The following is a 14,637-nucleotide window of genomic DNA, read 5'->3' as shown; positions in this document are numbered from 1 at the left end:
TTTATTGAGATCCAAGAATGTTTATACATAATGTAAAGAGAACATTGATGGAAAGTGCGTCGAGTTTATTTATTGACGTCCTGTTGTAAATGATTAACCGAGAATATACAAAGACTGTAGTTTAAGACAACTTTTAACAGACATTAGAACCGTTTCTAGCTCATTATTATAGCCGGCCGATCTATTTTCAAATCGTTCGCTAAAATCACAACCCGGTTAAGTTCGAATTTTTCAGTTTTGAAGCACGCAATGCGAATATGTTTGTGGAATTAATGCATTGCATTATTCAAATGTTGGTAATTGCTCTATGTTTAGGGCATTTTCTCATACGATATTTCATTCGAATATTGGTTAAATCTAACCTGTTGCTCAAAAGATGCCTTGCGAAACGATTTGGAAATGATCTACGACGAGTGTGTAAATAATACGTAAGGAGCATTAATGTCGTTCGTGAATGTTACGAGTTTTTCTGTTGTAGACAGTTCTATTGTAAATTATAATCGAGAATTGCGTTTCATATGAGATATACTACTGAGTGATGACGACCGATAATATCAAGTTTTTGTCATGTGAGAATGTTATTTTGATAGGTGGCAGAGATTGATTCGTATTACATAAGTTCATTACAGGATGATTAAAAACTAATACACTGGCAGTAGTTTATTTACACTCTTTAAAACTCCTTCGTTAGGCCACTTGTTAATTGCGTGCTTCTGCGTTCGAACAATATCACATAAAAAGAGTATGATCGAATGACTGATGATATGAAGTAATTTGTTTTAATTTCTATGGGTGGTATTTCTCGAATGAAGAAACATCTTACCCTTTTGTGTTCAAGTTACCTTTTTCTTTTTGTTGGATAAAAATGCCATGAATTTCTTCATCTGGAATCACATCAAGAAACTATTCACATATACCTCTCACACACAAATTTATTTCAGGCTTGTGATACTTTCTATATTTGAATGTTAATGTATGCTATCACCTATTACAAGATGATCCAGGCAACTGGAACAGGTGACTCTGTGAAACATTGATTTTTAGCAGATGTTGGTCTCAAAAAGCTGTGTGCGATACATCATTTAAGTTGATTGTATCTCTTTTAATGTTCAACATTTCAAAGTCAAGATTTAATCTGTGTTATTGATACAGGACAAATGTCAACCTTGCATCAAAATACCTTCTCAATGTATAATGACTAGGCATTTTTAAAAGTTCAATTGTGTATCTGATTGCATTCTTATAGCAGGCTGCAGATATTCATCTGAAGATGATAACAGTCTTTAGCCTCTTAAGATGTAACAAAGATCTACCACACTTGGAATGTCCTTTCAATCATAATCAAAGTTTGCAAATCGAGTGTATTTGCAAACTTTGGTGAGATAAAGTATACAGTGTCAATTGAATAATGGAAGAACATTCCAAGGGACTGGATGAAATTTTGAAAAGCATTAGCTAGAGATAGAAGAGCTTGATGTATTGCATCACATTTCCAAAAACCAATTTTGCAACCACGTGGGCCACTCTGTACACGTATACTTAATTCCCACATGTTACTATTCTGTCAAACCACAAGAAGGAGAGGAGAATGTGTGAGGAGAAAGCATTTGTGAGTTACATAACAGGTTACCGTCCAATCGATGAATGAAATTGATGATGATGGTAGAGTGGTGGTGGTGATTATATGATGATAGTGATGATGATGAGGATGATGATGATGATGATGATGATGATGATGATGATGATGATGATGATGATGATGATGATGATGAGATGATGAGATGATGGTGATGAGGTTGAGGATGAGGATGAGGATGAATATGAGGATGGTGATGATGATGATGAGGGTGATGATGATGATGATGACTGGAAGTAGACGAGAGGCATGGAAGCGTCCGCTAAACTTCGACCACAGGTGACTACTGAACTTGAAATTATTTCTTACATAATATTCGGGTTTTTTGCGTCATCGAGATTCAAACACACAATCACGCAATGTCTTTAAATGTAAATGACGCTTCTAATTTTCTATAATACCGCTACTCTTTCAACACTCAATCGAACTATTACCCAATTTGTTGTTTGACTCCTCCAGTAATGTATCATGGCACTAATATTGTGATATTATAGCCTAACCTATGTGAAAATGGCATAAACTTATTGCAAATAATAATATCCTTCTAATTTTTTTTTCATTTTTGCTGTCAGACGAGTTATAATTGCCCTTTTATCTGCTTCTTTACAGTTATTGTCGGTCACTTTGTGTTTAATTTATTCATTCTTCAGAAATTATTCAATCATTTGTCTTGTAAAAATATTTTGAAGTGTTTGAGAACAGTCAAGTAATTCTTGGAGCTAACATAATTTTAACATCTCATACTACATGTACTTGAATGCAGCTAGCAAATAGAAAGAGGCAGATAATGTGACAAGACAGATGGAATTTCAGTCTGTTTTAATAATCATCTGTAAAAAAAAGAGACCCTCAGTAGCACTAAGCTATTAAATTTGTTTTTTTCTATTTTATATCTACAAACATCATTACTCTGTGCCCTAATGTGTGAATATGCACTAATCATTTTGTGATTCTGTTTAACAGTTCAGGTGAATGCATTATAGCCTATAAATCTGAGAGGGTTGATATTTTATGAATCATAAGTAAGAACCACGAAGAAGAGTGAAAGAAAATATAGACACTGATACGATAGAGAAAAAAGAACATGAAAATCGAAAATGAAAATTAAAACTGCACCACAATATACCTATGGGAAATGCATAGTGAGAGAATGTGCCATAACAGTTCAAACGTGTATCGTAAGTTCGTTTCATAATGCTTGATAATGTAGGGGAAATATTTATTCCTCTATTGTTTCTACTTACAGATATTACTTATCACTAAACGTGGTTAGTTGTTGTATGTTTCACCAATAACAGATAATGTGATTATCAAAGATAAGCAAACATTTTGAAGTGTCTTGATGGCAATTCAGAAACACTGAAAATTGCAAGGTGTCCAGCTTTACTTTATAATAATTAACTACATTTGAGTAAAGTGCATAAATTTATAACAATTATTTATGCGCAACGAAAACCACAAAAATTTCAAGTGTATTAGACATGTAAAATATATTTGTAATAAAATATGTTTATATTTAAATGAATCGAAATTGCCCTGTATCTTTTGACGTTCACTACCTAATTATAACAGAATATCAATTTTAATCAATTTTAATCAATTTTAATCAGTTTTTGAAAAGAATGAACAATAAGAGCTAAAGTTCAAATTTCTTAATGTAATATTTATGTCCTGGTATTATCATACGATTATTCAAGAATTTAATTTAAGTGCATTTAAGTAATGTATGTATAGCTTAAATAGGTAAACATTGAATGACCAGCAATAATTAATATATACTAGTTATATTGATATCAGAAAACAAATTTTAAATCAACTGTATGAGAGTATATAAAGTAGGTATAATAGTAATTTGGCGGAAAATACTGCTAATATCCAAAGCAAATATAATTGTGTGTTAACAATTAATAAATACAATGAATTATAATAAAAACAAGAATCGTTATATATTTCACAGAAAACTTTTATTCAATTAAAAGAGAAACCTTTACCCTTTATTATACAAAGTACCGAATCATTCTATATACGTTGTACTTAAATACAATGTATAATAATAAGTGTTGGCGATAATATCATAACAAAATGTATTTTCGTTCAAGTGGATAAAGTTAAAATAATATGAAGAGAGAATGAATAATTAGTATGCTCTTTGTAATTTTCCCTCGACGGATATTTATTGTTATTTAAAGGTTAATATTTTGAACGTTAAGTTTCCTTTGTCTCTTGCTTAAGTTTTGAATTGCAGAATGATATTTAAATACTTGGAAATAAAAAAAAAAATACAGTCGGCCGCATAAGTATTCGTCCACCTACCGCACTCAGTGTATGCATAGGTAAAAGTAGGAAAATATGCAGAGAAAATATGCGAATAAAAAAGATCTTTATTCAAAAAATTTGAAAAAAGAAATGCAGAAATGAAGCTTAATTTATACAAAATAAGATGACATTTTGCGGGATTCATAATTGTTATACATAATGAAAAATTAAACGATGTATCATAATGTGGCGGGAAACTCGAACGGCCGAACTTATGCGGCCGACTGTATATATAATTCAATTATCTAATATTTAGTTTGTCATTTATAAATAGATTGGGCTTAATTTTTTGTGGAACAAAAATATTTGTAATTTACGTTCAAACGATAATAGTATATCTACTTTAGATAACGAAATTGTTTTTTATACATTTGTACGTTCAAAACCATCACCACAGTAAAGGATAAATGTATTGGCTGGTTATGGCCATTCTTCCTCTATCGCTTTTTAACATCGACGAACCCTACCGAGCGAGACCTGCATATGTAGTGGTTCGGTTATACTGCCAAACGGTAAAAGTGGAATCGAAAAGCGACAGAGGAGAAATGGCCTTGACCGGCGAATACATTTAGCCCTTACTATACATTATTAATTGTGAAAAATAACGTGATCTAGCATAATTCAAATATGAAAATAAAAGGCCCAAGTCACAGATTTGAATTTTTTTTATTCAAACGTAAAACATTTTCCTTACATGAATAAGTAAATGTAAAGCGAATGAATTATGTATTACTTCTACATTCAACATTTCTTGTATGAGTATACATACATACATAGCGGGTATAAGAAATGCCTGCACACAGTCTTATTCTTAGTCTTATTCTCAAGTCAGACATTAACTTCTCGTTAGATTAAAGTATACCCAGAAAATAGAAAATTCAAATATCAAAAAATAGGACGGGGTGTGTAGATATTTTTTTCATTCGCTGTATATACGTATATTTACAATTTTCGTAAGCGTTTAATAAAGAATTCATCAGTACATGAATATGTAAAACAAAAATAAATTCTTGTACTTTGATCGGGTATCGGTGACGTGGAATAATAAATACAACGCAGCGTAACGCAAACGAAATCAACGGACGAGCGAAACCTGCCGTAGTGAAGTGGCTGCGGTACGTTACTGGCTTATCGATGTATATAGTTGATTCATCAGAAGCTTGCCCCACCACCTGTTCACTTTTGTGTGCGAGGTAAATGCAGAAGAGGCGAGTCCGTCGTGGTGAATGGTGAATTTTCAGTCTATCTGTAGCAACAGTAAGAATGGCGCCAGCATTGAGCAAATTCGCGAATAAACGCACGTTGGCTAGTGCTTGTGCATTGACCGCGTTATTATGGATCCTAAAAAGAAGAGGCAAGAAACAGGTCGTGAAATACAGGTAAATTGTCCCACAAGTGCATGTGTACATGTTTAACCGAGCTACCGTGATATATCCAACATTTATTTGTAGAAATGCCTGGCCTGCTAATGACATTCAGTATGTTATCAAGGAGGTAAAAAGGAAAAACTTGTAATAATTGGATGTATTGTTGGACAGTTAATTAATGGAATTGATGATTTTTCACAGGAAAAACCAAAAAGCCCAAAGGCTCATGTGAATGCAGCATTTTTGAGACAACTAAGAAAATTGCTCAAAATTGGCATACCATCAGTGGTGTCCACTGAATTTGGTTTTGTCCTTCTTATTGCCACTTCTCTCATAGCAAGATCTTTGTGTGACCTTTGGATGATAAATATAGGAACTTTGATTGAATCGTATGTAACATATTTTTTATCAGTGTTGATAAAATTATAGCTAGTCATGTAAAGAGTTGGTAAATTGTATGTTTTTATTTTAGATCAATTGTCAATATGGATGCACATCTGTTTAAAAAACGTTTGGTTAAGTTTATGGCTGTATTGCCATTGGTAAGTGGGCAAGTTTAATCTTAGATATATAGGTTGAAGTTAGTTTCGTAGGCTGCTAATTGAATCTTTCCATTCAGGCTGCCAAGCAGCTTTATTTTCTTACCAATTGGAAGAAATTATTGATATAATCTTCCATGGTTATATTTATTTAGATATCTGTTGTGAACAACGTACTGAAATATGGTATATATGAAATGAAGTTGAGGTTACGTACAAATATCACACAGGATTTATTGCAACAGTACCTAAAGTAAGTCAAATCCTTTGTATTAACAGAAGTAATTAGATTAAAACTCGAAACATAAACCATAAATAATGTCTTAACAAAATGCTCTAATATATTGCAGTAAGAAAAAATAATCATAAGCAATTGATAAAAAACAATTAATTGATATTTATTGTTTCTTGCAGAGGTTTTACCTACTACAAGATGAGTAATTTAGATAGCCGCATAGCGAATCCAGATCAACTTTTAAGCACTGATGTTGACAAATTTTGTGAAAGTTGTACAGACCTCTACAGCAATATTGCAAAACCCTCGTTGGATATTGTCATTTACGTTTATAGGCTTACAACTAATCTTGGTAGCAAAGTAAGTTTAATATTTTACATTAATATTAGTAATCCGTATATATATTATAATGTATATGGTACTTTATAGACGCCGCTATTTATGCTTTCTTATCTCGTTTTCGCCGGTACGATACTGACTCATCTTCGTAAACCCATTGGCCAAATGACAGTGAAAGAACAACGTCTCGAAGGCGAATATCGTCACATTAATTCTAGATTAATTACTAATTCCGAGGAAATTGCATTCTACCAAGGAAACAATAGGGAAAAATTAACTTTATTAGCCAGTTTTCACAAACTAGTGAGTCTATATTTATTATATGAGTCATTTTACAAAATTTTCAGTACACAATATTTAAAAAATATTTTTTGCAGGTAACACATTTGCGCAAGTGTCTGGAATTTAGAACATTCATAGGAATAATAGATAATTTTGTTGGCAAATGTAAGACATCATGTCCCATGTGCGAAATCATTTTTAATTATGGCTCTAATCTTTGATCAAATCTTTTCATTTCAGACATGGCAACGATAGTGGGTTTTTACGCCGTGAGTTTACCATTTCTCCAGAAGAACCATCCTATTCTCTCAGGGACTCCTGATCACAGATTCAAGAGTTATTACACTTATGGTCGCATGCTGGTGAAGCTAGCTGAGGCTATCGGCAGATTAGTCCTGGCTGGAAGGGAAATGACACGATTGGCTGGATTCACAGCAAGAGTGACAGAAATAAAAGTTGTCCTCGACGACCTGAACGCAGGAAAGTACGAGAGAACGATGGTTTCCGACTTCAAAGATGAACCTATTGGAAGCCCTGGCGAAGGAAAGATAGTCACGAAAGATAACGTTATACAATTCGATCGTGTGCCTCTGATAACTCCAAATGGAGATATTCTTATCAGAGAACTGTCGTTCGAAGTAAAATCTGGAATGAATGTGTTGGTATGTGGCCCGAACGGTTGTGGAAAGAGTTCTTTATTCAGAATTCTTGGAGAAGTAAGATTAACAATATTTCTTTAAGATTAACTAAGATTAACTATATGTTTATTTATCTTTGCATAGTTTTAATGATGAAAAATTATTGAAACAGTTATGGCCAGTTTGGAGCGGTATAATCACCAAACCTCCACGTGGAAAATTATTTTACATACCTCAGCGTCCTTACATGACACTAGGCACACTGAGAGATCAAATAATTTATCCTCACACGAAGGCAGAGATGATGAGACGTGGACAGATGACTGACGACGATCTGAAAAAATTGTTAAACCTAGTTCAATTAAGTCATTTGTTAGAAAGAGAGAATCTTACAAACAGCGAGGGACAGGGCTGGGATGTCGTGGCTGACTGGATGGACGTTCTGTCTGGTGGTGAAAAACAGCGCATAGCGGTACAGCATTTTCACGCATTACAAAAATTTGATACGTATTATGAATCGTATTGTGTAAGTTTAACTATATGTACCATTTTTTTTTTTTGCAGATGGCTCGACTTTTTTATCACAAACCACAGTTTGCGATTTTGGACGAGTGTACTAGCGCTGTTAGCGTTGATGTCGAGGATTCGATGTACTCATACTGTAGACAGGCAAATATCACTTTGTTTACAGTATCACATCGGCGATCCCTTTGGAAGCACCACGAGGTATCAAGGAATTAATATTTATTTTATATTTATTTATTTTATATATTTATTTGATTATTTTTATTTTTTTCTTTAGTATTATCTACATATGGACGGAAGAGGAAACTACGAATTCAAAGCCATCGAGCCGGACACGGAAGAGTTCGGATCGTGAATCTTTGTGTCCCTTGCACCAGATGATACTTGCCATAATGCAAGGGACAGGCATTTTAAGTTCAATTAATTCAAATAATGTAATGTACATCCGCAGTGTACAGCACCATGTATGTATTTTATGTATCTCTGTATTAGAAACGCACAGATCCACGAGTATTGTATTATTGTATACTGTATATTTTTATATACTGTATTTTTATATAATGTATATTTTTATATCGATGTCTTTTATAAGGTAACAGAAAGAAGACATTGGCGTACGCTGCAGTATATATATATACATGGTGCCCCACCTAAAGATAGCCACCTAAAGGTAGCCACCTAAATATCTCCTTTAATTGAGATGATTCAAAAAATATTTTGTATGCAATCTGAATGGTATCGAACGGCGAATACTCTGTAAAGAATATTTTTGTGCCAAGGTTATTTTTTTCGTTGTTTCCAAGGTCACCGATGTTTTTTTACATATAAATGGATATTCTTTTTCTTGCATATTATAAGTAACATTAAAATGCGTTCAGACATGTATAATGACATGTCCTTGAAGTGACCTTTGATTCCCAAAATTAAATATGAAATTTATTTTCATCGAGATCACAGAGCTAAGAAGCGACAGGTGAGAACTTGCGAATATAAGTAAACATGTTCTAGAGAAACAGACTGCTATTCAATTTGTAAGACATCTACCAGTTCTTTTTTTAGTTAAGTTATAAATGTTCAAAATGATGTCCCTCCATTGCTATGCATCGTTTGAAACGAACAACAATAGATTGCAATGATGGTTTCGATGGTTTCCTGATTTATGGCAGCAAAGGTACTAATTATTCTCTCCTTCGTATCCTCTGGCGTTGTAGCTTGTTCTTTATAAACATCTTACTTTAGTTTTTCACACAAGGAAAAGTCCATCGGGGTGATCTCGATGGAAATAAATTTTATATTTAATTTTAATTTTGAGAGTCAAAGGACACTTGAAGAACATGTCATTATACATGTCTAAATATATTTAAATATCAGCTATAATATTCAAGCGAAAAAATTATCCACTTATATGCAAAAAACATCGGTGATCTTGAAACCCCCGAAAAGAATGACCTTGACACAAAAACATTCTGTGCAAGGCATTTGTTGTTTCATACCATTCAAATTCAAAACATATTTTTTATATCATCACAATTGAAGGAGATACGTAGCTGGTTACCTTTAGGTGAGACACCCTGTGTATGTGTGTGTGTGTGTATAAAAATTCTTTTGAAAAAAAGAAATTATGTAATTTAAATGTTATTCGTATATCAGTACGCGTTCTTCCAGTACTGTTGAAAGAAGGGGGGAAAAGGATAGGGATATAATTTTCTTGGAAGTAAAATCCTTAAAACTGTCACTAAAGTAATGTATTTTTGATACTTAATAGTTTTTCAAGATTTCAACGTTACATCACTTCTAGCAGTAGTAAGGTTAAATCCTGTATCACGTACATTGCAATTTCTAATTACGTATGAATGTGTACACATGTACATATATGAAAGGAATTATAGAGGTTAAATAATTTTTCTATTCTAATGATAATAATCTTGTAATTCATTATGTGTAGATCACATTGAACATGCGTTGCCAGAACATATATTGGATTGCTGGACAATAATAAAGTGTAATAAAACTTATGGTGATAAAGTAACCCGGTTTAATTTTTTAAGGGTACCTTTCAAAGCTTAATTTCTATCTGGCTCGACATTACGTGAAAAATATATCATTTTTGCGGCAATACTTCACCATCAATGATACAACAAGAATGGTCATTTTGTACTGTTCAAATTGCGCGCGTTTAGTCACATGTATTGTGGCCGCTCGCTTTCGATCCGCCATGTTGGTTGACCGTTGATCGTCTCGGCCGGGTCCGGGAAGCTAGCAAGAGGTCCGGGCTTTGCCGTTCAGTTGCTAGTCGCTGGTCGCAGGGTTCGCGTAGCGGAGATATTGTTCGCTGACGCGTGTGTGTATGAAGGAGATAAGAATAAAGCGCAGAGCATTCGCGAGGGGGAACAAAGAAAAAACCAAAGAAACCATCGTGTCTCGAAGCATCAGTGTTTCCAGTGTGGTTCTATAACTGCGTATAAAAAGACGTCAAGTATTTCGATATATAAAATCAATTAACACATAGTGGGTCGTGTACATGTCCAAGGATCCCGATAATCTCTTCCAATAATCCCCCATCACCCCTCTGTGCGTCTCTCCATCCCTCTCTTCCTCTCTCTCCTTCACCTATCCCCGCCTATCTTCCATCCTCCTCGTTTCACCTAAATCGTTCCTCGTGGCGTGCGCGTTCCTGAAGGCACCAGGGTCGGACCTTCGACGACAGTGCGGTCGCACGACGCGGACGAACGCGTCTAAGACGCCGGGAGCACAGGTGCAGGTGCAAACGCGTGTCTATAGTCGGTTATACAGGGCCTGGGGGAACGTGGGTTGGAATACGGGCGTCACGGCAGAATGGACGGTAGCACGGGCCCGCCGTCGGACATGGCGGCGATGGGAAGTGAGAACGACGAAGGATCGAAACCTCAACGAGACAACGACCACCATTCCACGCAACCAGAATCGGAATATTGCGGTCAGAGCTCGATAAGAGCCGGTTCGGCCTCGCCGCTACCTACTACGACCGCTTCGTCCTCGTCTTTGTCCTCGTTGTCGGCGCAGTCGGGGTGTGGCTGCGTCGCCGCCGCTGCCGTCGCCGTCCTCGAACCAGACGAAATTACCATTAGCATCACACCGACCACCGGTGGACAGTTCGAACTGACCGTTGACCGTACAGACACCGTTGAGAATCTCAAGAAAATCATCTCGAAGCGGCTGAAAGTTGCAAAGGAACGCATTTGTTTACTACATCGCGAAAGGTTAGTAGTGTGCGTGTGTGTGCGTATTCATGTGATAATTAAGAATACGTGTTATCGTTGTTCGCTTGGGAGAATACGTGTGAATACCATTGGTATCATAAACAATCTACGAGACGGTTTAATGCCAATTCGGGTAAAAAAATGGGGGGATGTATCGAGTCATGTTTTTAAATTCGCCGATAAATTGATAATGCACCCCCCCCCTCCTCCTCCTCCTCCTCCTTTCATCTCCATTGGAAGGAAGAAAGGAAGAGCTCTCTGCTGGGTAGGTAAACGTGTGCGTTTGTAGCCGGCAAGGTAGGAGAAAAGGATGGAAAATAGAGACGACACAGCGATAAGAAAAAGAGAGAGTGGGCATATAATGGACGTAGGCGTCGTGGGGGCTGCCGCACGGACCGATCCTCCTTCGTGCGAGCACGCGGAGAGACATGGGGGAGAGGAAGGTTGGCATACCATAGACTTGGGAGTAGGTGGAAGTGGAGGTGGTGTGTAGTAGGTAGAATATCTCGGGAATCGCGTTTTCGTAAAGTGGAACGGTGACAGCCATCCGCAGTGAGAGGCAGAAGAGGAGAGAGAAACAGTTGGACGGAAAACACGACAGGCCCAACTATTCCCGTACGCAACACATCGCTGGAATTTTCTCTTTCTCTTCGACCTCTCCTCTGCATCCACGGTTTTACGTATTTCAATGGCTTGCGATGGACATTCGATTCCCTCTTCTTCTTTTTCTTCTGTTACAATTTTTTAACAACGATATGAAAACGGTGTTTGAAAAGTGATACATCCCGAATTTACGATAATTGTATCTCAAAAAAACCTTTAATTTCTCAAACATTGAAAACTTGAAATTTTAAATGTTTCAAATTCATTATTTTCGAATAAAACATATTTCTAATAAAAATCAACGTTTCTTGAAACGATTGCACTGGTAAGAGGTGACCATCCGTCGCTACTTGTTCTCTCGTGTCTGTTATTGCGTGTTTCAGGCGCAGGTAGCACACGCCAGTTCCTCACTACGTATTTAATGCGTGTGTCTCTCTCGTCCCTTGGCGTTTCGGTGAAGCGACACGTGCACACGCGGTGATCCGTTCGCTGTGTGCGTCCTGTTTCCTCTATTTCGTTTCATCGCTCCTTAGACGCATGCGTATCGCATTAAATGCAGACCTATGGACCGACGATTCTAATTCGTCTTTGCGTTATTTTCCCTGTGAAACCGCCAGTCGACCAATGCGCTAGTATATTCCGTTCTCTGGCCGACTTTTCTTCTTTACACCGTTGAATTTTATCTGGTGAATTGTTCACTGGATTATTCGATCGTCGCGAAATCGTTGTTAACTATCTTTTTGGATGTTTTCAACCACGTGGGTCGTCGAACGTCGATAACCTACACAAAGGATAAAATTATTTTCGAGAAATTGCTTACATAATAGGTTACAAAAATATAGTTATACGCTTCCACATTTATTTTGAGTCTTCTTGGTCTTCCGGGTCATGTAGTAATACTATTTTACCTCAATCGTTTTGTTGCACTATTAACTGTGTCATCGAGAGCTCACCTGTTAGTCATCTTTATTGGACGTACAAGGAGTTGCAACTTTTCTATGCACGATCTATGTTCTAACTTTTATATTATCACTATAGAAAATATATTGTCAATAATCGAATTTGACTATAATCGATGGAAATCATTTTATAGTAACACTATTAGACAAATTTCTTTATCTTAATCTATGTATTTATATTTGCTCGAGATATCGATTAGATTTATTCTTAATGTTATTTGCATTGGTGCGCTTTTCTCTTTCTTATTCATCTCAACTGACGCTAAAAATGGCATTCGATGTTTTGATTCAATTGATCGATTTGTATTATTTTCAATGTAGAAGGAAATAAGAATAAGAAAGGAAAATTTTTTTTATTCGAAAAATTTATATCTGGTGAAGAAGTATACGTTAATTGTTAAGTTTCACGATCCACCATTATGAACGTGTCCTTTGTGTCTTATCGCGAAATGAGACTTCGTGTTAGTTTATCCGTCTTCAAACAAACAATTTGTATTTTCCGTGGATTCATCTTCATAGTGATAAGCTTCCTAGAAGACTTCATGTCATTTAAAGTTAAGTTACACGATATTTTGCCCTTTAAGTGAGTTCAGATCTAAAAAATTTAAGCAAAGTTCAGCGACTCGATTGCACAATGATTTACACGAAAACCGTTAAGCCTGTTCGAATTCGCGAAAATGGTGCCAGGTCCGCCACTCTCGCATTTCCGTTTCTAATGATGATCAATCACTACACATGTTCCGTTTAGGTTAATTTACCTACAGAACATTGGATTTTATGGGAGAACAGCACCATCTGTGGGAAATGAATTACAATTTAACTTAACCTTTACAAAGACAGAAATACGCAGTAAATGTTAAGAGAATCGTCAGGTATGTGTATATTAGCAACTTTAATTAAATTATTTTTTATCAATTATGGGAAACCTCTTCCTGACAAAATTAAGGTTCACTCATACTGCCACTTTTTGTCTTTAGGGAATATTTTGCTTATATAGGTAATACTTAATGAATTCAGGGAATGTATATGTATTTGTAAAATCGAATCTCTGTCATAAGAATGCTGACGAAAGAATGTTAGAAATTTCGCAATTATTTCAGTGACTAGTTAATATTTTCAATCACGGTAATGACGTCGTGCAAAAATATTTTCTACGTTTTTATTAAAAGAAGAGTGGTTAATGAATTTCAATCGAGCGTTCCCACCCTGCATTGTTCATATAATTTCCGTGGTATCGTGGTTGCAGACGTAACAAGAGTATAACGTCGCTCGTTGCGAATGAAACTAAATGAAAATTTTTCTGAAATAATTTTACAATAAAAAGTATGTTCAAATTTAAATCAAAAATACATTTAGACTAATCGAGGGACTGCAAATCGATTCAGAACTTAGCATACCAAATTGTATAATAAACTGTGAAATTTACTAAAGTTTTCAGAGAGGAACTTTCACAATTACTTCCGCGACGTTCTGAGTCAATATCAATTTCCCGTGAGCTATTTGCGGCTTCATTCGATATCTTCTATCACGATAATGCTTCACGCTTATCGCATTGTCTAATCTGTTAAATCGTGCCGTCGTTCTGTTATCTACATTTTTTTTTCCATTGCTCTTGCTTTAAGGACTAATGCCCAATGTAATCAAGGTTTTTCAAGTCGTAATTTACGTAATTTGTTGCGTGTTGGAATCTCCAAAAATATTGCGATAATTGATTGCACATTCACTTACTCCTAGATTATACAATACTAAGAATAAAACGTAATTAATAATCATCGGTAATCTTATTAGCGAGTCTTCATGAACGATAGTCAGTGTATAAGAATTTTCCTTTCGACTGATCCATCGACCCCTCTAACGAAAATGACTGCATTCATGGTCAATGCGATAAGAGGTGACGCCTCAGTTATATAGATTAGCATACTACTCCGCTGTTTACCGTGGTGAATAATTTTTCTCAGT

The 14,637-nt window shown here is 35.7% G+C and overlaps 3 protein-coding genes across 5 annotated transcripts in view; all 3 read left to right on the top strand.

The window, feature by feature from the left end:
- Positions 1-2,673, top strand: part of LOC108573372 (TAR DNA-binding protein 43) — a 12,568-nt gene extending 9,895 nt beyond the window's left edge. For both annotated transcript variants that reach the window (XM_017935810.1, XM_017935809.1), the window contains one exon: positions 2,600-2,673. The gene's annotated coding sequence lies outside the window, so the exon portion shown is untranslated. The remainder of the gene's footprint in view (positions 1-2,599) is intronic.
- A 2,365-nt stretch (positions 2,674-5,038) lies between these two features.
- LOC108573281 (ATP-binding cassette sub-family D member 3) lies at positions 5,039-8,672 on the top strand. Its single transcript, XM_017935679.1, has 12 exons — positions 5,039-5,331; positions 5,404-5,446; positions 5,521-5,708; positions 5,792-5,861; positions 6,014-6,111; positions 6,273-6,453; positions 6,523-6,735; positions 6,810-6,879; positions 6,955-7,430; positions 7,525-7,824; positions 7,917-8,078; positions 8,155-8,672. Exons 1-12 carry the CDS (start codon positions 5,216-5,218, stop codon positions 8,230-8,232), a joined length of 1,995 nt encoding a protein of 664 aa, XP_017791168.1. The 5' UTR covers positions 5,039-5,215; the 3' UTR covers positions 8,233-8,672.
- Positions 8,673-10,184: 1,512 nt separating this feature from the next.
- LOC108573371 (midnolin-A-like) overlaps positions 10,185-14,637 on the top strand; it is a 12,556-nt gene continuing 8,103 nt past the window's right edge. Inside the window, exon 1 of one of the 2 annotated variants that reach the window (XM_017935805.1) lies at positions 10,185-11,116. In XM_017935805.1, the coding sequence (XP_017791294.1) occupies positions 10,713-11,116 (404 nt within the window). In that variant the 5' untranslated portion in view covers positions 10,185-10,712. The remainder of the gene's footprint in view (positions 11,117-14,637) is intronic. The other variant, XM_017935807.1, reaches the window with a different exon arrangement.

The sequence above is a fragment of the Habropoda laboriosa genome, unplaced genomic scaffold, assembly GCF_001263275.1.
Source record: "Habropoda laboriosa isolate 0110345459 unplaced genomic scaffold, ASM126327v1 scaffold134, whole genome shotgun sequence".
NCBI lineage: Eukaryota > Metazoa > Arthropoda > Insecta > Hymenoptera > Apidae > Habropoda > Habropoda laboriosa.
Note: the sequence above shows the minus strand (reverse complement) of the source record. Positions and strands in the feature narration are given on the sequence as shown.